General features: G+C 39.3%; 1 protein-coding gene across 1 annotated transcript in view; it reads right to left on the reverse strand.

Moving 5' to 3' along the window:
• The window catches only part of Dnah5 (dynein axonemal heavy chain 5), a 256,569-nt gene that overhangs the window by 20,305 nt on the left and 213,660 nt on the right, over nt 1-22,604 (reverse strand). The window contains exons 66-74 of the mRNA XM_060378798.1: nt 17,552-17,795; nt 16,620-16,734; nt 15,968-16,158; nt 13,324-13,445; nt 11,417-11,566; nt 5,603-5,848; nt 4,367-4,586; nt 2,795-3,000; nt 1,781-1,984 (exon numbers count right to left, since the gene is read on the reverse strand). Of these exons, the coding sequence (XP_060234781.1) occupies nt 1,781-1,984; nt 2,795-3,000; nt 4,367-4,586; nt 5,603-5,848; nt 11,417-11,566; nt 13,324-13,445; nt 15,968-16,158; nt 16,620-16,734; nt 17,552-17,795 (1,698 nt within the window). The remainder of the gene's footprint in view (nt 1-1,780; nt 1,985-2,794; nt 3,001-4,366; nt 4,587-5,602; nt 5,849-11,416; nt 11,567-13,323; nt 13,446-15,967; nt 16,159-16,619; nt 16,735-17,551; nt 17,796-22,604) is intronic.

The following is a 22,604-nucleotide window of genomic DNA, read 5'->3' on the forward strand; positions in this document are numbered from 1 at the left end:
AATAACAAATTAAACACGCATTGCTAACATATACATCAATTAAACTACAGAGTCAGGAAATAAAAAGGGTTTGGCTAGGATAAACACTTACTATGTCTCACTTGTGATTAGCCAAAAACCCCATTAATGTCTCCACATACCCAAAATGTAAAGTTGTAACACTGAGAAATACAAAATAGACTGAAGCAAAATTTAACTGGAGACAAATCTTTTATATAACATGCAAGATTTAAAAAAGGAGCTTTTTTGAGTAATCTAATTGAAATTATTTAAAAGAATTGTATAATTAATGGCTATTGTATTGCTACAAATAGCAAAAAAAATGAGTTTTAGGAAGCATAGGTCAAATAAGACTGAGAGTGGAAACTATTCTGTCCCAGGGAGAAAATGGAGACAGGGAAAAGAGAAATATTAAAAACACAACAGAGAAAAATAGACCGACAGAGAATCAGACACATCCAAGGACAGACCAATCAAGCAGGGAGTTTCCTCAACCACTGGGAATACAATTTGATATGTACTGCCATGTGTGAATCTCATCCTTAACTTTAATATCTTATTACTAGTCTGCCTCCCTTCCTCCGCCTTACCTTATTCCTTTCACACATTTCTCTAAGAGCTACCTCTGTTTCATTGTGAAATGGGGTATATACTTAGAAATATCAATGCAGGTATCCTTAAATTTATAATAAGCTCAGGCACTTTTCTGTTCATTGCTAATGATTTAAAGACACACCCACTATAGTAAGGCAAATGTTATTTGTTGATTTGAATTAATAAAAGCACAGAGGAGGTAATATATGATAAATCCAATATATTTATACATCAAAACCCTATAAATACACTGACAAATGCATCCTTTCAGGGTGCTATGCATTAGTTTGTTTACTCAGAGATAAATCTGAGACAGAGGCCAAGCCAACTGCCAAATCATGATCTAATGCATTCAAGGTATGAAGATGGAATGCAGATATCCTCAACAGTGAACAGTCCTTCTTTATATAGTCCTCACGGGCCTATCAAAATCCACATTAGTCCATCTTAGAGAGGGCACTCCTAAGCTAGGGACAATTCTACCAAGGATCACTTGGCAACACATGGAGACATTTATTGATGTTTAAATCAGGTAAAGGAGTGCTACTGGCATTTAGTAGACAGAGGCCAGGGACTATGCAAGATTTTCTACAATGCACAAGACAGAATAGCCTGGTAATAAATGCCAATGCTTCCAGAGTTAAGAAATTCTGTCTTAATCAAGACAGCTGCATGCATGTCCATACACAGCCTTAGGCCCGGGTTAAAGATGAGTGTAAAGGATTAACCACCTGGGTTAAAAGTAAAGTAGACTGGCTTCAGAGGTTTCCCTTGCTTTACTGGTATAGTACCTGAAGTCCCATGGGGAGAGGGTCCCATATGACTTACCCAGATCCCCTCCCTATACCCACCCAATTTGTCATCTCTCTCTCTCTCTCTCTCTCTCTCTCTCTCTCTCTCTCTCTCTCTCTCACACACACACACACACACACACACGTGCACACACACAAAGAATGCTTCCTAAGCCATTAAAACATAAGAAATATGTAAAAGGAGCTTGCACGAGACTGGTTCTCAGAGCAAAGATGAGCGAGGTCATCAAGAGATTATAAAAATATAAAGAAAGGAGGAGCCTTTGTTTACAACATTGTTACAATTAATTTTAAAAGCGGTAAGAGCAGGGTAAATAAATTTCATAAGGGTCAAAGAGCTGGAAAGATTTGTTCCTCAGTTAAAGCCAACACACCTGGATGTACTGAAGGTAGCCATCCACTGTGCTGCACTTTGGAATGTTGTATCCTTGGTAAAAGGTGAAATCTGGTCCAAACATGTTTTCACTGAACCAGACCTTTGCAAATGTGTTCAGCAGCCTCTTGTCATAGTCGTCAGTGACTCTGCCTCCATACTGAATCTCTCCTATCATGTAGCGGACAGTGGTCCAGGACACACCCTAGAAGCATTCACAAAACAGTATGTATCACCATGTATTCACCATCATCCATGTCTGCAGCACAGTCATTTTTCTTCAGTGATTCCATGATACAGTGCAAAAAAATAATCCAACAAGCCAAGGTAAGGAGTTACCCCAAGGTTACATTCATTATTTGAATAGATTCTTGTGAGAAATTCATGCATTCATACTTCAGTATTTCTAATGTTTACTTTTAATCGTTCATTTCTATTTTTTAATTATGTGTATATATATGTCTTGGGTGTGGTATATACATGTATGAATGCAGGTGTTGGAGGAGTACGGAAGAGGGGATACGATCTTCTAGAAATGGGGTTACGGGCAGTTATGAGTCGCCTGACATGGATACTAGGACATGAACTCACGTCCTCTGCAGAGCAGTGTTTGTTTTTCACCACTGAGTCATTTCACCAGTCCACAAAGTTTACTTTTTGAGAACATATAGACAGAAAAAGAAAAAAAACAAAGGTAATCTAAACTCTTGTCTTTATTTTTAGTTTTACGTCCTTCCACCCTACATTCCATTTCTGCCACTGGTCCTTTCAGGTTGTCTTATCAACTGTGAACTTGCCTTTGAAAAATAAATTGATAGTAAAATGTTTTCAGGGTTTTTTTTTTCCTAAAATCAAGAAGCAACTGTGACCCGTGTGAAGTGTACATGCCTTAAGAAGACCCTACAAGCTTATGGAATCCTCATGGGATTCGCCCCCAGTGTTGAACCACTGTGTCACATACACTGGCCACATATGGTCAGTATGTCGGGATATGAAGCAGTAGGCACCGCAGTACCTTCTTGATATCCATGTCATCCAGATGGTTTTGAATGAACTGCACAGTGGCGTTGAAGTCTGCTTGATTGAATTCATAGGGGATGTTCCACCCCAGCGGACCAAACTTGCGCCGCTCCTGGACAGTGGAGTGTAGGAATGCCACTGCATACAGCATGGGCTTCCACTGGGTCCCCACACTCACGTCCAGTAGGTCCTGGCTCACGCCTGTTGTGGTTGGGCAAATAAAAGAACATCACACTTTCGTTTGTTCTTCCTTTTATAAGGAACCATTCCAAAAAATTGCTTGTACTAATCTCTAGTTATTTCACACTATTTTATTACATTCTTATGGTAATTATCATATGAATTCGGCCCTTTTGGAAATGATTTCTCTTTGAAGCATATCCGTGGAAGCCTAGGTCATGAAGAATGCTTGCTAACATGATAGAAGTTCTTACCAATCCAGCAAGACAATGTAACAATAAAATATAGATGGAAGGAAAATGGCTATAAAAAGAATACTATTATGAATTAGTAATAGTGCCTGTATTAATATCTGAATTATAAACTAGGAGCATACACTTAATTTAATATCAACTAAAATAATGTATAGAAAAAGTCCATTTCAATCCAAGTATGTGCCCCAGATAATTATTATGCATTAATAAATTATATTATACATATCAATTTTTATTGCATTACCTTTCAAGCTTTATTTTATCCTATTGTGTTATAGATTGGCAGGATTTGGCTCTTAGTGGTAATTCCTTTAAGCATATCTGTAGTTTTTATTTGGAATATGTTAATAATAATATTATTATTATTAAATATTCTCAGTTTAAGTTTATCCTCCTAGAAACCCTTTACTGATCCTCCTTTAGGTATGAAAAAATTGAAAGGTTTTTGAGTGAACTGAGTAAGTGATTAAGACGGCTATCAGGAAGCAGGGAAAGATGGGCAGGATGGGTGCTTCTGTCTCTACTCTCCAGGTGCCTTCTGTGACAGACGGGGTGAAGACGAAAGCACGGTCTCAGGTCCAGTTGTGACAAGAGGGTTCTTTTGGTCTTTTTTGTTAATATTTTATGATTTTTTTTCAGTTTTGTTTTCAGTTTGTTTTCTACCACACAGCCCTACCATGTGGCTCAGGATGTTTTAAGCCACGTAAGTCTTGATTCTCCTGCCTCAGCCTGCTGACTCCTGTGGTTACTGCGTGATCGCGCTCCACCATTGTCTGACTCTTCACCTGGATGATGCTCTGACATATGGATCCGGCCACACTCGTAACTCAACCTTCCATTTGGAGGAGGTTTTACTGCTGCTCTAATTCAGGTGTGGTGCAGAGAGACCACACTAACAATGCCACCATACACATATGATGTTAAAACAGAAAACTGTCTTACACAGGCACAGTAAAACAAAATACTGAACTGACAGGAAAAGTGAAGATAGAAAATCATGCGCTCAATTCACACAGCGATACACAATGCAGCTGCTTGGTCTCCAGGCAGCAGAAGAGTGGGCTTTGCTAATTTTTCTTTAAGAAAACAGTTTGTGTGTCAATCCTGCAGACCAGAAGCATTCACCAACTTACCACCATATGTTCTTTTCAGGCCTGCCCGGAGCCCCTGAGGTGGCTCATTGGCAAACCTGATGGACATCTGAAGGAGCGTGATAGGGAAGTGCTTGTGCCCCTCGGTGGTGATCCATAGGCGGAAAGCATCGTGCACAGTCTCTGTTTCTGTAATTATGTCCATTAATTCATCCAGGAAATCAAGGCCCAAATGGCAGTTTTGTAGAAGTACCCATCCTCCCTAAGAATACCAGCAAACAGATGGAAATCACGTTAGTTTCCTTCCCCTCCAGGTGAAATCTCCACATTTCAGTACAGCTCTCTTTAGAAAGTTAAGTCAATAAAATTTAGAACCAAAGCACAGTAACTGCTGTAACTTAATCTAGGCCAATTCGGTTCATTTGTTAATGCTTGATTAATGCAATATGGTTTTAAGTGTGCTGCATACCTTTGTTGCACAGCACACTGTCATGCCAAGACACATAATGATCCTTTAGATCAGTCACAACAATGACCAGAGTAAAACACAGAAGTAACAACTTACAAGTATAGCTGGGCTCAGCCCCCTCCACCAGTTCCACCAAAACTGCATCAAAGCATTTTAAGTCACAATCGCAAAGACAAAGACAGTGAAGATAAACGATATTGATGACATGTAAACAAGTTCCAGAAAACTGAACCCTAAAGGGCTGCCCTCAAGGTGCCCTGAGATGAAAACACAGCATAAACTGGCAGAAGGTACTTCTGGGGGTAGCCAAGACCGGCACAAGGACCAAAGAGCAAGACACCTGACCTGACCGGAGAGGAGGGGGAATCAGAACAAGAGGAAGTCCAGCGTGTCTCCACCTCTCAGAGATGAAAAGCTGTGTCTCCGGAGAGCAAACCAGACAGTGCCTGGACTGAGGAACAGCACTCTGGGTATAAAGCAACCACACTGAAAAACACTAGACAGAGTTTGCCCACAGAATTTTGAGAGTTGTTCCCTCCCTTCTGGATTCTCAGATATATACCCGCTAGAATATGGGAAAACTTCTCTGGAGTCTAACTACTTTTAAAACAAGAATGGTAAGTCTCAGTTTCCACGTGAATAATTCTGTAACTGTTAAGGATGTTCTTTACATCCAGCAACCCAGTCAAATTTGGGGATTATGCAACAAGCTCCCTGATATCCAGTCTATGGGATATTCTAAGTAGAGCCATCTACACTGCCAATACCGCAATCTTGGTGTGTTTTTAAATCTAGACATTTGCACTTACATTTGCCATGGTCTGGTGCAACAGCTTCCTCGCGTGGACCTCCTGACCCTGGCCCATGGACACATACCGTGTTTCTATTTTTAGCCTCTTTCCCAAAGCAATAATGGAATCCGTGGGGTCAGAGCCCATGGACAGAAGGCAGATGAGTGGTGTCCGTGGGTCAGACTCCTCCCAGGTCTTTTCTAAGTCCAGCATAACTCCCTCTGCATAGTTTTCGCCCATGGAGTCCATGATGTACTTGCGAGCCTGCCAAAAGTAGTACAAAGTCAGCAAAACCACTGTTGGCTCCTTTGCGCATTACAGTATAGTGTGGCTTCTGCAGATTATCTAAAAGATGTCCATATTAGCTGCTAGGGAAACAAGGCAGAGACTGCTTTTCCTGGTGTTTGTTTGCTGTTTATTTACACTTCAATGCTATACTTACAGAGGCTAGGTTACTTGCTAGACAAAATCATATACTTAGAACTTCAGAATCTAAGCTGACTGATCCTGGGTCCCATTTCAACACACTGATAGCTTCCTGTTGTGTGTATAAGACAGAGAAACTTTATTATTCCAAACAGTTTAACAGTACAATACTTAAAATTTAATGAGTATTTACCATAACAAATAACAAAAAACCAGTAGCTATTTATCACACTTATTAGACATTGAATTAATTAATTGGCTAATTGATTTTTAAGATATTTAGTGGATCATATGTCTGCTCATCATTTTCATTATCCCTTGCCACTTTTTGGTTTTGTCTTTCTGCTATTAATTTTGTTTGAATTTTGAGTAAAATCCAAACTCAGAAGATCTCAGGATTTCTTTAATTTTTATTTTATTTTATTTTATTTTTAATTACACTTTATTTACTTTGTATATAAAGTAAATATAGTTCCTTCTAGTTCCCTCCCTCCTCCCCTCCCAATCCTTCCCTTCCTCCCCCTTCTCCACCCATGCCCCTCCCCAAGTCCACTGGTAGGGGAGGGTTTCTTTTACTTCCTTCTGATCCTAGTCTGTTAGGTCTCATAAGGAGTGGCTGCATTGTCTTCCTCTGTGGCCTGATAAGGCTGATCCCTCCTCAGGGGGAGGTGATCAAAGAGCAGGACAATCAGTTCATGTCAGAAGCAGTCCCTGTTCCTATTATTATGGAACCCACTTAAACACTGAACTGCCATGGGCTACATCTGTGCAGGGGTTCTAGGTTATCTCCATGCATGGTACTTGGTTGGAGTATGAGTCTCTGGGAAGACCCCTGTATCCAGATTTTCTGGTTCTGTTGCTCTCCTTGTGGAGCTCCTGTCCTCTCCAGATCTTACTATTTTCCACTTCTTTCATAAGATTCCCTGCTTCTGCCCAAAGTTTGGCCATAAGTCTCAACATCTGCTTTGATACTCTGCAAGGCAGAGCCTTTCAGAGGCCTTCTGTGGGAGGCTCCTAACTTGTTTCTTGTTTTCTTCTTCTTCTGATGTCCATCCTCTTTGCCTTTCCCAATGAGGATTGAGCATTTTAGCCAGAGTCCTCCCTCTAGATTAGTTTCTTTAGGTGTACAGATTGTAGTAGGTTTATCCTATATTATATGTCTTTATGAGTGAGTATATACTGTATGTGTCTTTCTGCTTCTGGGACAGCTCACTCAGGATGATCCTTTCCAGGTCCCACCATTTACCTGCAAATTTCATGATTTCTTTATTTTTCATTGCTGAGTAATATTCCATTGTGTAGATGGATACACAATTTCTGTATCCTTTTTTCAGTTGAGGGGCATCTGGGTTGTTTCCAGCTTCTGGCTATTACAAATAAAGCTGCTACAAATATGATTGAGCAAATGTCCTTATTGTGTTGTTGAGTCTCTTTTGGATATATGCCTAGGAGTGGTATAGCTGGATCTTGAGAAAGTGCTATTCCTAGTTGTCTGAGAAAGTGCCAGATTGATTTCCAGAGTGGTTGTACAAGTTTACATTCCCACCAGCAGTGGAGGATGGTTCCCGTTTCTCCACAACTTCTCCAGCATATGTTGTCACTTGAGGTTTTGATCTTGGCCATTCTGATGGGTGTAAGGTGAAATCTCAGGGTCATTTTGATTTGCATTTCCCTGATGGATAAGGACATTGAGCATTTCTTTAAGTGTTTCACTGCCATTCGATATTCCTCTACAAAGAGTTCTCTGTTTAGCTCTGTTCCCCATTTTTTTAAGTGGATTACTTGGTTTGCTGCTTTTCAGCTTCTTTAGTTCTTTATATATTCTGGATATTAGCCCTCTATCAGATAAAGGGTTGGTGAAGATTCTTTCCCGATCTGTAGGCAGTTGTTTTGTTTTGATGATGGTGTCCTTTGCTTTAGAGAAGCTTTTCAGTTTCATGAGGTCCCATTTATTGATTGTTGCTCTTAGAGCCTGTGCTGTTGGTGTTCTGTTCAGGAAGTTGTCTCCTGTACCAATGAGTTCTAGGCTCTTCCCCACTTTTTCTTCTAACCGCTTTAATGTGTCTGGTTTTATGTTGAGGTCTTTGATCCACTTGGACTTTAGTTTTGTGCAGGGTGATAAGTATGGATCTATTTGCATATTTCTACATGTAGACATCCAGTTAGACCAGCATCATTTGTTGAAGATGCTACAAGTTTGTGCAAACATTTCTTTACATTTGTTCTCTGTATTGTCAATAAAACCACCAGCCAATGCTAAGCAATGGAAAGAACTGGGTGGGACATCCTTGTCTGGAGGGGAGGTGAAAGTGGTGAGTGGGAGGAGAGGAGAGATCAGCAGGAGGAGAGGACTTGGAATGAGAAGGAAAGATGAACTGGACCTAAGATAAAAGCAAATATAATGTGGGAAATCTGAATGAGAGGAAATTATGTGGGCTTGGAGATTTAGAACGGAGTAACTATTGCCCAGCAATGTGCTCTAGGTTAAATAAATCCTGATCTCTATGTGGTGACTTGGATATACAGCTGGTTTAGGAATAAATACTTTTTAAGTAAAAAATAAATCAGTAATAAATATTAATAATCAACAACACCAATATGAAAGGCTCTAACTTTGTTCTAAATGTCTTTTTTCTGCATTATTTTGCATTATTTTAATTATTTTAAAAGTGTGTTTATTATGTCCAGTGATGTTGTCAAAAATATACTCTATGTACACATTCAGAGCCACTAAGATCAGGAAGCAAATCAAAGGCTGGGTGTTGCACATTTGTAGTTGCAGCTCAACCACAGGGACCTGCCATCCCAGAAGAGTCTCAGAGTATGCCTCACCCACACGCAAAGACCAAATGTTTTCTGTTTTAAGTTAGTGGTGTGCTCCATACCACTGCACAAATCAACATGAACCCAGTACGAACTCCGCCATATAAGCCACTACAATATAGGAGGTGTCACATGACAAATCACTGAAGGTTTTCTGGCTAAAAAGTCTCTGTTGAAATTTATATAAAATTCTTGGTCCTGGGAAGGAGAGATGTCCTTGGGGTCACAGCTGCTGTTTCCAACTGTCTTCATGTCCAGGGGCTGCAGCTCATCCTGTAATGTAAGCCTCAAAGACAAAACTACAACATATGTAAGAAAGAAAATTTTCTCACCTCCATAACTTCAGCCCAACACAAACATCATCTCACAGGGCCAACAGGCATCAGTGAGTCTCTCCATGCCCGTATACCTCTGACTTACAACTGGTATGAAACTTGCTTAGCAACCTCCTCTTCAGTCCAAAGATGTGTGTCAGATGGCCCTACCGAGCAGTTAAAGAATGACTGCCTTTGGGAATCCTACTTCTCCTCGATTAAACATACAATGACCAAGTAAATACCCTACATCCTCCAGAGGATGTGTAACAACAAAAGCAATTAATACTGCAGAAATGGGTTAGGGCATGCACCTTACTTAACAAAGGAGCACTTCAGCTAACCATGAGAGCATGAGTAGGCTTTGTCAAGCAAGGAGAGTCAGATTCGTAGAATGTGAGTGGGCTGTATTCCGTACGTACAGCTAACACATGTGCAGGAATTTTGGAGCAGACAAGCATAAGTTGTCGAGGCTGCATAGAGGACATGCAGTGTAATTTGTGTAAGTGGTGGTTTGGTGTGCGGGCCAGCCCAGCTTCTGCACAGCCTGCCAACCTATAAAAACTTAACACATCATTGGCACAAATAAATATACAGTGCTCCATTTTCACAAGTGAATCCGTCCAACTCCAAAGGACATTTTGTCCCATCTGGTCTCAATTAAATATGCTCATCTATTTTTTGCGGGGGGGGGCAGGGTGAACTCTGAAGCTACTTCATATGGACTGACCTTCCTTTGTGTCATGTCTTTTAGACATAATTTTTTTACATAGCATTAGACACCCCCTAACAGAGTGGTTTTCTTGTAGCCAAACCAACTGAAATTACCTGTGGTGGACTGTCATACCAGACAAAATAAAGAGCATTAATTGTAGTTTTATACTGCTTATAGGGAGTGGGGACCAAGTATATCCACATTGTAGACCTTCTCCAGCAATAAATTTTAAAAGGACTTACACAAATAAAAATTTCAGGGGGTATAATATATTTCCAGAGGACCATCTAGATTTTATTTAGGAATTGAGTGTTATTGCAAGGGCCATGAGAATTCACTAGGGGACTTGAAAAGCTGATAAATGGAATGTCCTTTCTATTTATTTTTTAGAATTTAAAGGATGCGTCAAAGTGGGCAAGAATATTCAAAGTGTGTAGAGCAAAGAAGTCACACTCATGGCCTGCCTGAGGATGACAAAGCCTTACAAAGACGAAAATGTTGCGGAAAAATCTGCAGACCTTCACTGTAACCTTGAAACTAAATATTTCCTGTAGAAAAAGGAAGGAAGGCAAGGATGCAGGGATGGATAAAGAAACAACTATACTTACGCTTTCCCTCCTGTACCTCACTGAAATAAAGCAACTATTTGACCATTCACTGGGGCAGAGTAAAAATAATGAAGTTGAAAGGGAAAACTGAGTAGAAGGGTGACCTCAGTGCCCTATGTGGCAAAACTCCTTTCTCTTTTCCTAATGAGTCTGTGGGTCTAGCTGTCTTTCTGATTCAGGGTACCTGAGTTGAGTTGGTGATAGTTAGCCTGTACATTTTGTAACACTCCTCACAGGGAATAACATGAATACACAGTCGAGCAGATTTTACTCTATGATTGCTTTATGAACATCATTAAGAAGTCTGTCCACCTGTGCTGGATTTTAAAGTTTTAATTGTGAAAGCAAGATCTGTGCCTTTTCAGTGGGTAAATGCCTGTTTTGTAAGACCAGAATATAAAAGGTCTTGGGGAAGATGAGGCTTTTGGAAGAAGGATACACATTTAAGCCATGTGCAGAATTTAGTTAAGGGATGATCTGGTTCCTCTCTCCTGGAGCTGTGGCATTATCTTGAGACAAACCATGTCTTTCCTGCTAGATGGCTCTCTCACTGTTTCTGCAGTTCTCTGGCTTATACAAAAGCTGATTTACAGCTAGTAAAATAGAGCAGCTATATCATTTCTGAGTTATTATAAAATGATACATGAGAATAATATATTACATTTATGTTATTCTTACATGCCAAGCTCAGCATTATGATTTTCTCATTTGCTTTTGTTTTACCACTAGGACCTAAGGGGTTTAATAAATCACTTAGTGAAGTGTGCAGCTCAGTACTTCATTTGTTGTTTACGTTTCCATTTATCACATTTGTCTCACTAGAAAATTGCTTGGAAGCCCACAAGGAAATTCTAGTTGATAATCACATTTGAAATGCTTCTTTAAACTTAAAGAAAATTTCTGCTTTAGAAAATTCTCTGTTGTTTCCTTTTAACACACATTTTACCTGGGCAATGGTTCTATCGGGACACCAGGACCTAATAAGAAGGAGACGTCTGAAGCAGTCAAGAGATTTATCGTAAGCATTTGGAAGAGGTTCCTCTTCTGGGTTTTCTTTGTCAAACCAAATTTTCCACATTTTTTCATTCCTTGATATCTGGAAATACCATGGGATAAGAAGCATGTCATGTCACACAAAAGTCTTTCAGTGATTGTTCATTAACATTTTTTATCAAACTTTCTGACCATTCTAGGCATGTGTAAGCCATATACCTTCACTATTTTAAAGCTTTATATCACAGTGACAAAATGTCTGATTGTCTAAGATCAAATATCGCTTGCTCTCAGATCAGTCTAGGTTAATGCTCTCCTAGAGCAAGCCACCATGGTAAAGATTCCCAGGATACTTCATTTCACCTCTGCCTTTACGGCAATAAATTTATAAAGAAAGAGAAATCAATGAAGCCTCATTTTCATTATCTCAAGGTGGTCTCATTTGCTTCACAAACTCCTCTTATAATCAGGCACTCATTCCTGTTTCCTCGTTTCCGTGGACCACCCCTGACACAAAGGAAGACATTTAACACATATTTGTTATTGAATATACAGGTTTGGGGTCAATATTCTATGTATCTAGAGTAATTTGAGCTATTGCATTTAATATCACCATCACCTGGAAGATCAGACACCTGCTACTTGTAGGCTATTGGCAAAGCACATGGTGCATTACCCTTTGGGGTCCAGAAACCTCAAGGACACCAGCCTTACAAAGGCAATAGCATCAAAAGCTTCAAACAAACAAAAAACATCTATAATTAATGGAATCTTATTTCCTCTGATAAGCCATTTGATGAAAGCCTCAAGTATAGTTCCTGGTTTAATCAAAAGATTAATCTTTTGGGGTTCATGTTTAGAAAGCATCATATGAGAATAAAAATTTATCTGTTGATTTCATAAAAGGCTGCATAATGGGGCAGGATTTCAAACATGTGACACACTCTCCAATAGGCAGCAACCTCTCATCAGAGTGATCCAGGAAAGATTCCTGGGTGTATCCCGAAGAAAGAGTAATCTAGGTTACCTAATAACTCCAAAATTAAGTTATTTTACCTAAAATAATTGATTATGGCCAAATTACATGTTAGCAATAACAAACAACTCCAGTTCTGAGCCAACGTATAAAAACACATCAGAATTTAAGCGTCTAGGGAACTTGAATTATCACAGTTAAAAACCCATCTTGGGACATTTCCTGGTCAAAACAAATAGCCATAGCCCCTTCAGTCCTCTCCTAAATAAAAACATCAAGCTGCCAATCTCACTTCTCTATGATCAACAGATACTGAAAAACCTCCTTCTTCCACACTACACTGAACTTCCATAATTCCAGCACATACACAGATCATGGGCAACTAAATGGTTTAAAAAAAAGAGAGTTCTTCAGATCCAGAGATCAATGTTAGCATGATTTTCAGTCCTAGATGACTAACTAAAATGAACCTGGGAAGGAAAGCACAGGAAGAGGAAAGAGAAACAAAGGAAAAAGAAGGAAATTTAGTAGAAAAGGCTAAGTTTCTTTCCATCTCTAAAAATTATGCATGTATGTAATTATTCTAGCTAACTGGACCTATCAGCATTTCTGTATTTAAGCCTTCATTGATGACAGTGACATGTAGGCTGAGACAATGCCTATTAAACTTCCCTGGGCACACTTCTTCCCACATAACCAGCCTGCAGTGAGTGTTTTTTGTGAACAGGCTGTGGATGAGCTACAGGAAGGCCAAACATCAAACGCGTGCAATACTTTCTAAGACTGACACTGTATGAAGCATCAGTCTTCCACAAACACGTAGTGATGAGTAGGAAAGCTGCTCATGAGGACAGTAGCGTAAGCCCATTCAAAGAACATGTTACCTGATCAAGGATGTCTGAAAACTGCCTAAGTTTGCTAAGTTCCACCAAATTCAGCCAAGTCATATCTAGGATCCATTTTGCTGGTTTAGGAGGACAGGTTTTAAGATCCAGTGAGGCACCACCTTTAGAATTAAACATAGGAAGTTTCTAGTTCTTCTTTCTTCAAAATAATTCATTTAGAAAATGTTTCTACTTGGTGTGGCTTAATTTCAATGAATTTACTACCTTGACATTTAATAAATTTAGAGATATAAACCATAGTGAGGCACATGCTTCAAACCTAAATAAGCAAGTAGATGATTACAGAAAAAAAAAATTATTCAATTATCAACACTTTAGCTTTAGAACAAACTGATGCTGGATTCCCACCTACCTAGCTTGGCCAGCATCCAGGACAACCTATCTTCTCTATCTGAAACTCTCCTTCCAAATTTTGAAATGGAATGATGTGGCCTAAGTGTCATACTGTAAGTGCATCAGTCATGCAGGATGGAGGTCATAGCAGGTCACTAGCTGAACAGCTCTTCTAAGTGCTAAGAATGGCCTTATCCTGGCCTAAGCTAATATGAAATATATAATTTGTCTACAGATGTTAGTATCTTTAGATATATTTGAAGGATTCTCTTCTATAAATAATTTACATCTATTTTGACCACATCCTAGGGCCTCTGTCATATTGCTTACATTGGATAATCTAACAGCAAAAAAAATTTCCATTTGGTAACCAAGTCCTGTTTTTTAGGGATAACTGATGTTAGCACACATAACATTTAGCAACAAATAATAAAGGACACCTTCAAAATATCATTACTGCCGTTTCAAAAAAATCTCAGCAGGTAAAACTCATATTTTAATTCAAAGAAAGCATTAGGGAGTGTTCCAAATGATGATGTGTGTTGTTTAATAAATAACATCCATTAAAGCATTTCGGGGGAATGTTCACGAAAGAAAAACCAAGCCATTTGGCCATCTTAAAATTCCTTGTTTTACTGAGCAGGTATAAACAAATAATGTGCAAGGTATTTATTGAACCATTCTCTACTTAATCCAGGCACCATGTACTATTAAATTGTATTCTTTTGCCAGATCGATCTTAGTCCATTTGTAATAAGGTAAATGGGGCCTTGCAGCTATTTCAGTGGTGACATTAGCTCATAAAGTGAAAACAGCTTGCTGGAATGCCAGGGAGAAGCCAAAGACCTAATGATAAGAGCACCACGCTCAATAAATATCTCACCAATTTCCATGACAACTGCCTATTTTCCAACAAAATGGAAAAAAATAAGGTACTTACCAGTGAGTTAACAAAAGGTTAATCTTGGAAAGAAATGAGTGAGCCTTGTAGGTTGAAGCACTGTTCAATGTTTAATAGAGGGCAACTGTGATGGGACTATCTTGCCTGCCCAAATATGTACAATTAAGTACAAAGAATAACTGTATGTTGGGTGGAAAACTACTTTTGATAACATGACAGGAGATCAAATAGATTTCTTAATGAACATTTAATAAACAGCTGAGAAAACAATTCAAAGTAAATTCCTAGATGATCCAGTTAAAGTTTTCTCTTCATTCTTTGAAGAAAAAAAAATATCTTTTACATTCTCCTTAAATGACATATTTATAATGAAAATGTTCCAGTATTCCACCCCATCATAAAATTCAACAGCTAAGAAAAATTCAGAATGTCATATAAGCTTTGTTGGTCTCCTTGTGGAGCTCCTGTCTCCTCCATGTCCTTCTATACCCCATCCCCTCCTCCATAAGACTCCCAAAGTTTGGCTGTAAATCTCCACTCTGCCCAAAGTTTGGCTGTGAGTCTCAGCATCTGCTTCAATCCCCTGTTGGGAGGAGCCTTCCAGAGGACCCTCTATAATAGGCTCCCATCCTGTTTCCTCTCTTCCACTGCTTATGGTGTTTATCCTGTTTGCCATTCTGAATTAGATTTGACCATCCTCCCTAGTGTTTAGCTTCTTTAGGTCTGTAGATTTTAGTATGGTTATCCTATATTTTATAGCTAATATCCACTTAAAAGTGAGTGTAAACCGTGCCTGTCTTCCTATTTCTGGGTTACCTCACTCAGGATGATCTTTTCAGTTGCATCCATTTGCCTGCAAATTTCATGATTTTCTTGTTTTTAATAGCTGAATAGTATTCCATTGTGTAAATGTGCTACAATTTCTGCACACATTCCTCTCTTGAGGAATGCATCTCAGACTGAGAGCCCAATGAGCTCTTTCTCCCTTGAGGTATTTTTCTGGGGGAGGGGCAGTGGCACAAAGGGGCCTGGAGGGTGGGATGAGGGAATTTTATCACAGCAAAAGAAAAATAAAACACGCTTTTCCTCCATGTTTCTAAAGTGCTTTCTTGCTTCCCACATAGTATATTACTTGTTTCACTACTTTTTCTGTACTTTCCCTCAAAACTCAGGCACTCTATGAAGGGGCTGGATCAATAAAATGTCTGCTCCATGCCCTGAGATACAGTAGATCCTCCAACAAATATTCATTATTTAACAAATGTTCAAATACACTATCTCTTGTAGGCAAACGAGCAAAATGCAAAGAAACAACTGTGACTTAAAAAGTGAAATAAGATTCTGTGATGAGGAGCCACACCTGCACTGTGCACAGTGCTGTCTCCTGACCTTTAATGAGGGTGAGAAACTCCTCATGCTTGAGCCGGTTCCTCTGGATGTCAATCTTCAGGGTGAGCAACAAAGTGAACAGGAACTTGTGCTCCTCATATAGGCCTCGGGCTGCATACTTGAAAACCTCATAGGTCATGTGCTCAATGATATTAGCAATCCTCTTGCTTGTAATTGGGCTCTTGACAGACCTGAGGAAAAGACCGTTTGGGATGCGCTTATGCCACTGCCCTTTTCACTTGTCTTTAAAAACAGCATCTCTGGTGAAGATTAAGTAACTTTGGAGGACTAATTTTTACCTTCCACATCAAGAGAGGGCTCCTAAATCTAAATTAACATAACAGAATTCCTCGCTGTTGTCTAAATCAATTTTAGCCACAGGCCATTATTATTCACAACAATGTCTTAGAACTGTTCCCATTTAGTGAAACACATGAAACCAAAAGAATCAAATCTACGGATGAACGGCCGGCACAGCCTCCTCTGAGCCCAGGATGACAAGTCTGAATGATTTGTTAACATGGTGGTAACTACACTAATCTCCGATTTAGGAAAGGAAAATACTCTCACTGACAAGCAAAGAAGAATTCTGTTATCATTGTTTTCATCCACAGATAAAGAATTCGGCTCAACTTCCTAGGAAGAAAAGTACCTGGCTAAGGAAAGGTCAAACAAGCCCAGAAACTGACGGAGCGAAGTCTGATACATCTCATTAACCAAGCGCATCTCAGTGATGAGGAAATAGAGGATGCTGCCCCTTGTAGCAACTGAAAGACAAAGAACGAGGATGCACATAGCAGAGGAATAGAAAATAAATGAGCTATGCAGACACATCACCCCAATCTATTGCTGAAAACAACTTGTTTCTTTGCTTGCCTCATCACTAATAGCCTCCTAAAAATGAGATCTAGAACAATGCTTATTACTTAATCCTTTTGTATAAGTTTGTCATAGTTTATTTCTAATTACCAAATGGTACTAATGAAACCAAGACAGTTCTCATTTTAGAATCTCTATATTTCTTTTATAAATACAGGTTTTTTCTGTGTTTTATCAGAAATAGAAAATGTAAGAACTTTTTAAGTTTTCCATTTAACTCTTACCAAAAGATTTAGTAGGTCACACAGGACCTTATTCTGAGGCTCAAGAAGAACAAGCCTAGTGTTGGCCTCAGGCTCTCAATACAAGACATCACAATGACGGTGCCTCTGACTGGCCATCAGACCATCACATACTTTCAACTCTTTTTATTTTTTCCAGGAATATTGCTAAATAAAAGGATAGCCAATTGGATATTTATTTTACATGTCTTAAGTAAACAATGAACACCTATTTACAGCAGTGTTTTAATCTCTCATTTTAAAATAAATTCATGAGTACCTTAAAACACTTTCCAGCTGCTACAGATGATACCTAGAGTCGATACCATTACATAATGTTTCCATGGAACGGCAGAAACCATGATTGGCCACCCCACATTGCACTGTAATTTGTGTAATGTCCTTGCTTTAATCGGTTGCTCTAATTCTCATTTCTGCCTTGCTCTACTTTTTTGTGACATTTGTCTTCCATTACCAGACTCACCAGGTCGGTATTCCTCCCGGGCCGAGTTAATTTGAATTTCTGTCTCTCCAGAAATTTCCAGCTTCTGTGTCACCTCCTCAGCTGTCTTTTTGGTGTTGCTCAGCACAACAATGAGACTCTCATCTTCCACCAGGGACCCTTGGGTGCTTGTCAGACGATAAAGCAAATTATCTTCTAGCTCCTTCATCCTTCTTTTGTTTGCCGTTACATCCTCCATGAGATAAGTTCGTTCTTTCTCCAGTTCCTGTTAATTTACATAAATAGATTTTCATTATCAGTGGACCTATTTGAGGCCATTCCTTAAAATGCAGACCTGTCTGTCTTCTATGAAGCATCAGTAATGAACTACATCTACCAGCCTTGGCTACAAAAAAATTCATGAACATCAGAAAAAAAAAATAAGCAGAAAACAACATCTAATGTGTTACATACATTATATATTATATATTAATTATATATTATATAATGTATATTCATTATATGTTGAATATTCATTACATACTATGTGTTATATATTGTGTGTTATATATTATATATATTACCAATACTTATTCTTAGTTGTTTTTCCTAAATCATCATTGTAGTGTTTTGTTTTGTTTTTTTTTTATTATATACAGAGGTCACATTGAAGACAAACATACAGATCTCTAATTAAACATAATTAATTCTTTCAGCTTCTTGGAAAGAGTCCCACTGTCTCAGGGAGATTATGTCTCACTTTATACATTGAAATGGTACTCTCCTCTCTGTAAAACAACTCTTCTGTGATCAGGTAAGTAACCTAAGCTGTCACCACAGGTCCATTTAAATCGAAATATTTCACCAGTCCATCATGGCAGCATACACCTGTAATCACGGTACTCAGGAGGTTGAGCTGGAAGAATTTCAGGTTCAAGGCCATCCTGGACTACAAGAACCTTTCTGAGAAAAATACATAGATAATTTTCTTTTCAATTTAAAGCTTTTTTTTTTTTTTTTTGGCCTGAAAAAGTACCATTCTCTCTCAAACAAGAACAATGTTGGGACTGGGATAGTTTAATGGGTAGCATGTTTGCCTACAATGCATGAAGTCCTTGGTGAAAACCTCTACACCATCAAAAACCAGGTGTGGGTGCATGCCTGTAGTCCCAGCACTCAGGAGGTGAGGCAAATGATCCAAAGTTCGAGTCATCCTCAGTTACACAGCAAGTTTAAAGCCAGCCAGTGACACTTAAAACCTTATCTTAAAAAAATAATAATTTAAGCAGGACACTGTGTGACATGTCTGTAACCCTAGCTCTCTCGGAGGCAGATGGAGACTGATCTCTATGAGTTTGAGACCAACCTAGTCTACAAAGTGAATACAGGACTTCCAAAGCTATACAGAGAAATCCTGTCTTGAAAAACAAAACAAAAAATTTATTTATTTATATTTTTTCCAGAGACCATCATGAAAGAATGAGAAGAAAGATTATAAAACCAGAGGTTGGGGCAGGGTCTGGACATAACATGACATCTGTACTCATGAACTCACAGAAACTATAGTTGCCAGTCCAAGATCTGGACAAAATCCAGCCAGTCCACAGTCAGGTTCTAGCATGGAATAAGAAGGTATTTGGGAAACCCCAATCATAGGTGAGAAAATATGGCACTTAAATTGGGAGTGGGGGTGGACCTGAAAGGAGTTAAGGTGAGAAATTGGAGAGAATATGATCAAAATGCATTTTGTAAAATTCTCAATTAGTTATATATTATATATTACTTATATAATATATAGCATAGTTTCATATCACCTCTGAGATATAAATCTTATTTTTCAGATCTTATAATTCAAGAGGAGAGCAAATCTTTGGGAGACTATTGTCAATGGTGGTTCTTTCCTTGGAAGCTCAGAGAGAGAGAGAGGATACAATGCAACTGACACTGAGCAGGCCACAGGACTATGATATGCAAAGGTGAAAGAACAGCAGAGAAAATACACGGACACTTGGGTAAGCTGTGCTTGAAAGCGATGTACTCATGTGAAGGATCTTGAAGATAAAGAAAATAATCAAAAATGGAAAGGACAGTAAGTAAATAGTACATGTAATTTGTAAAAAAAAAAAAGAAAATGCAGAAAAAAATGCATTCCTAATTCTATTTGAAAAGCTTTTGAAACTATCAATTTCCAGTTGACACTATGACTAAATGTAACAGGTGATTCCATATTGCTACAATCTTGGGAAACACAGTCTTGCATGTGAGTTCAGCAGGGGAATCACACACCATTTCTTGGGTCTATTGTGACTCACTACATTTGCAAGGCCATACTGTGCACTGGTCAGGTTCCGGGATGAGCATGAGGAAGGGGGTTTACACAAGTGAGTGGTCAGCACATTTCCAAATCCTACTCCGTGTTGAAAGAGGCAGAAATCTATGCAGCAGTGAGTCATTTGAAATAATAGTGCATAATGGAAGTACTAGTTAATTACTGGATGATGTTATCTGTCTGTTAAGATCCAGTACTCTTACAAGTCTCATCAGAAAGAAGCCAACCAGACCTAGAAAAATGTCCTATTAACCAATATTCAAATCCCTACACTTTTATGGGTAATATAATTCCTCATTGCTGGGATGCATCTCATGATTGTGAGAAAGGAAACCCATAGCCAGTCTGAAAAGTAGGCCTTGATTTGATGACCATCTATATGCTAATCACTCAGCTGGAGAGGTACTTCAGTTAATTAAGTAATAATTCCTTACTACACACAATGCCCTGCGTTTGATCCTCTGCACTAAAAATAAAATATAGATGTTGAATGGATGATAGCCAGGCAGGCAGGAAAATAGGAAGACATATGATAGATAGATAGATAGATAGATAGATAGATAGATAAATAGATAGATAGCATAGAGAGATAGATGATAACAAACATTGATATAAAGATAGATATTGATGGTAGGTAGAGGATTCATAAATAGGAAGTTGATAGACTGATAAATATATTATACACAGATAACATATAGATATACACCTACATATATAATACAAATATATATTTTATAGTGACCACTGCCAAATTGTGTCTCAGCTTTCCATCAGCTTCTTTCATTGTTTCTACTCAGGACTTGGAAGAAATGACTTCTACTTAGCCCTATCGGCAAACTCTTAATTTGTCTGAAATTCTGCTCAGCCTCAACCTTCCTCACCGAGCAAACAGCACTCTCTCCTTCCAGCTTCTCAAGCCAAAACTTCTGATTACTCTACTTTTTGAAGGCTGGGGAGGGGTGGTAGTGGTATGTGTGTGGGTGTTGTTTGTGGGTGCATGTGCCTGTAGTAAAAGCTGTTTCTTTTATGTGTTGTTTGTTTGTTTGTTTGTTTTGGCCCCAAATGTGAGATGTAGAAATGTTTTTAGTTCATCCTCATTTGAAAATAAACTCAACACATGAACTTGGTCAGCGGAATACAGATGTGTGAAAGGGCACGTGATGTTTTGCTGGAGGCTGTCTCATTCAAGGGGTGTAGTTTTTTCTAGCTGGAAAAAACAGCCTTGTGTGGATTCTGAGAACAGATAAATAGAAGACCCTGGACAGTGAGACAACGCTTTTGCATATGCTTTGTAAGGTTCACATCCCTTTGCTGGCCTTCATTTTTCTACACTTCTCTTCTCAGAGCAACACTTCTCAGAGTAAGTTCCAGAGAACTTCTCATGGCACTCCTGCTGAGTCCTGCCACTTTGGCTGCCCAATCAGCAGAGTCTTGCTGTCTCTGCTGACTCATGCTGCTGCTGTTGATCTACATTGCTGTTTGGTGTTTGCTATTTGATTGAACTGCTGGTATCTAGAAAACAGAGTTGAATCTCCCCGAGGAACTACGTCCAAAAATGTCCATAACTCCCTTTTCCTAATAACCTTCTTCCTGAACTACCTCTGGTCAGAGGGTTGGAAGGGAGGTCGAAGCTTTCAAGAACCCTAAATATCAGAGACAGTCACAGTCCCTATTCCCATTACTATGGAACCCACTTGGACACTGAACTCCCATGGGCTATTGTGCAGGAGTTCTAGGTTATCTCCATGCATGGTCCTTGGTTGGAGTATCAGTCTCAGAAAAGACCCCTTGGCCTGCTCTTTGATCACCTCCCCCAGAAGGGGGAGCAGCCTTACCAGGCCACATAGGAAGACAATGCAGCCACTCCTGATGAGACCTGAGACTAGGATCAGAAGGAAGGAGAGGAAGACCTCCCCTATCAGTGAACTTGGGGAGGGGCATGCATGGAGAAGGGGGAGTGAGGGTGGGATTGGGAGGGGAGGTGGGAGAGAGCTACAGGAGGGATACAAAGTGAATAAAGTATAATTAATAAAAAGTAAAATAAATTTTAAAAAAGAAAAAAAGAACCCTAAATAAAGTAGGGTTTTGGAAAATCTAAGCCTATGTGTGCCACTATGTGCATATAGAGATCAGAGGACAATTTTGTGGAGTTGGTTCTTTTCTTCCATCTTCAAGTGGGTACCAAGGACTGAATGAGGGTCTCTACCCTTGCACAGCAATCACTGTTAACTACTGGGTCATCTCATGGCCCCCAAGTCCTTTGCAGTTACGTCCTTTTCCCAAACTTCGCAATGATCAAACAATGAAACAATGATCAAGGCCAACCATCTCTACCTCAGAACCTAGCCTTTCCTCGTTGTTGCCACTCTGGTCCAATTGCCCATTTTCATCTCTCTTCTGAATTACAGGAAGTAAACAGGTCCTTTATACCTCTTATCCCCACAGCCTATTCCAGTGTAGCAGTGAGAATGATGCCCCTAAAATGTTAGAACATGGTTTGAATCCAAAATAACTCACACGGGCTTATCTGTGGGGCACTTGGTCCCCAACACAGAAGGCTGAAGAACTTTAGGAGGTGGGTCTAGTGCAAGTAGGTCCCTAAGGGTGAGTCTGTGAAAGTGTGTCATTCCTCTTCACCTCTTGGCCTGCAGCTATATGAACCATCGCATACCTGCTGAAACTTACTGAACCATTTCACTTTTCCTCCCCACCTTGCAGAAACTATAACCCAGAACAAATGCTTTCTCCAGTAAGTCTCTCCTGGCC

This window comes from Meriones unguiculatus, chromosome 3 (genome assembly GCF_030254825.1).
Source record: "Meriones unguiculatus strain TT.TT164.6M chromosome 3, Bangor_MerUng_6.1, whole genome shotgun sequence".
In the NCBI taxonomy this organism is placed as follows: domain Eukaryota; kingdom Metazoa; phylum Chordata; class Mammalia; order Rodentia; family Muridae; genus Meriones; species Meriones unguiculatus.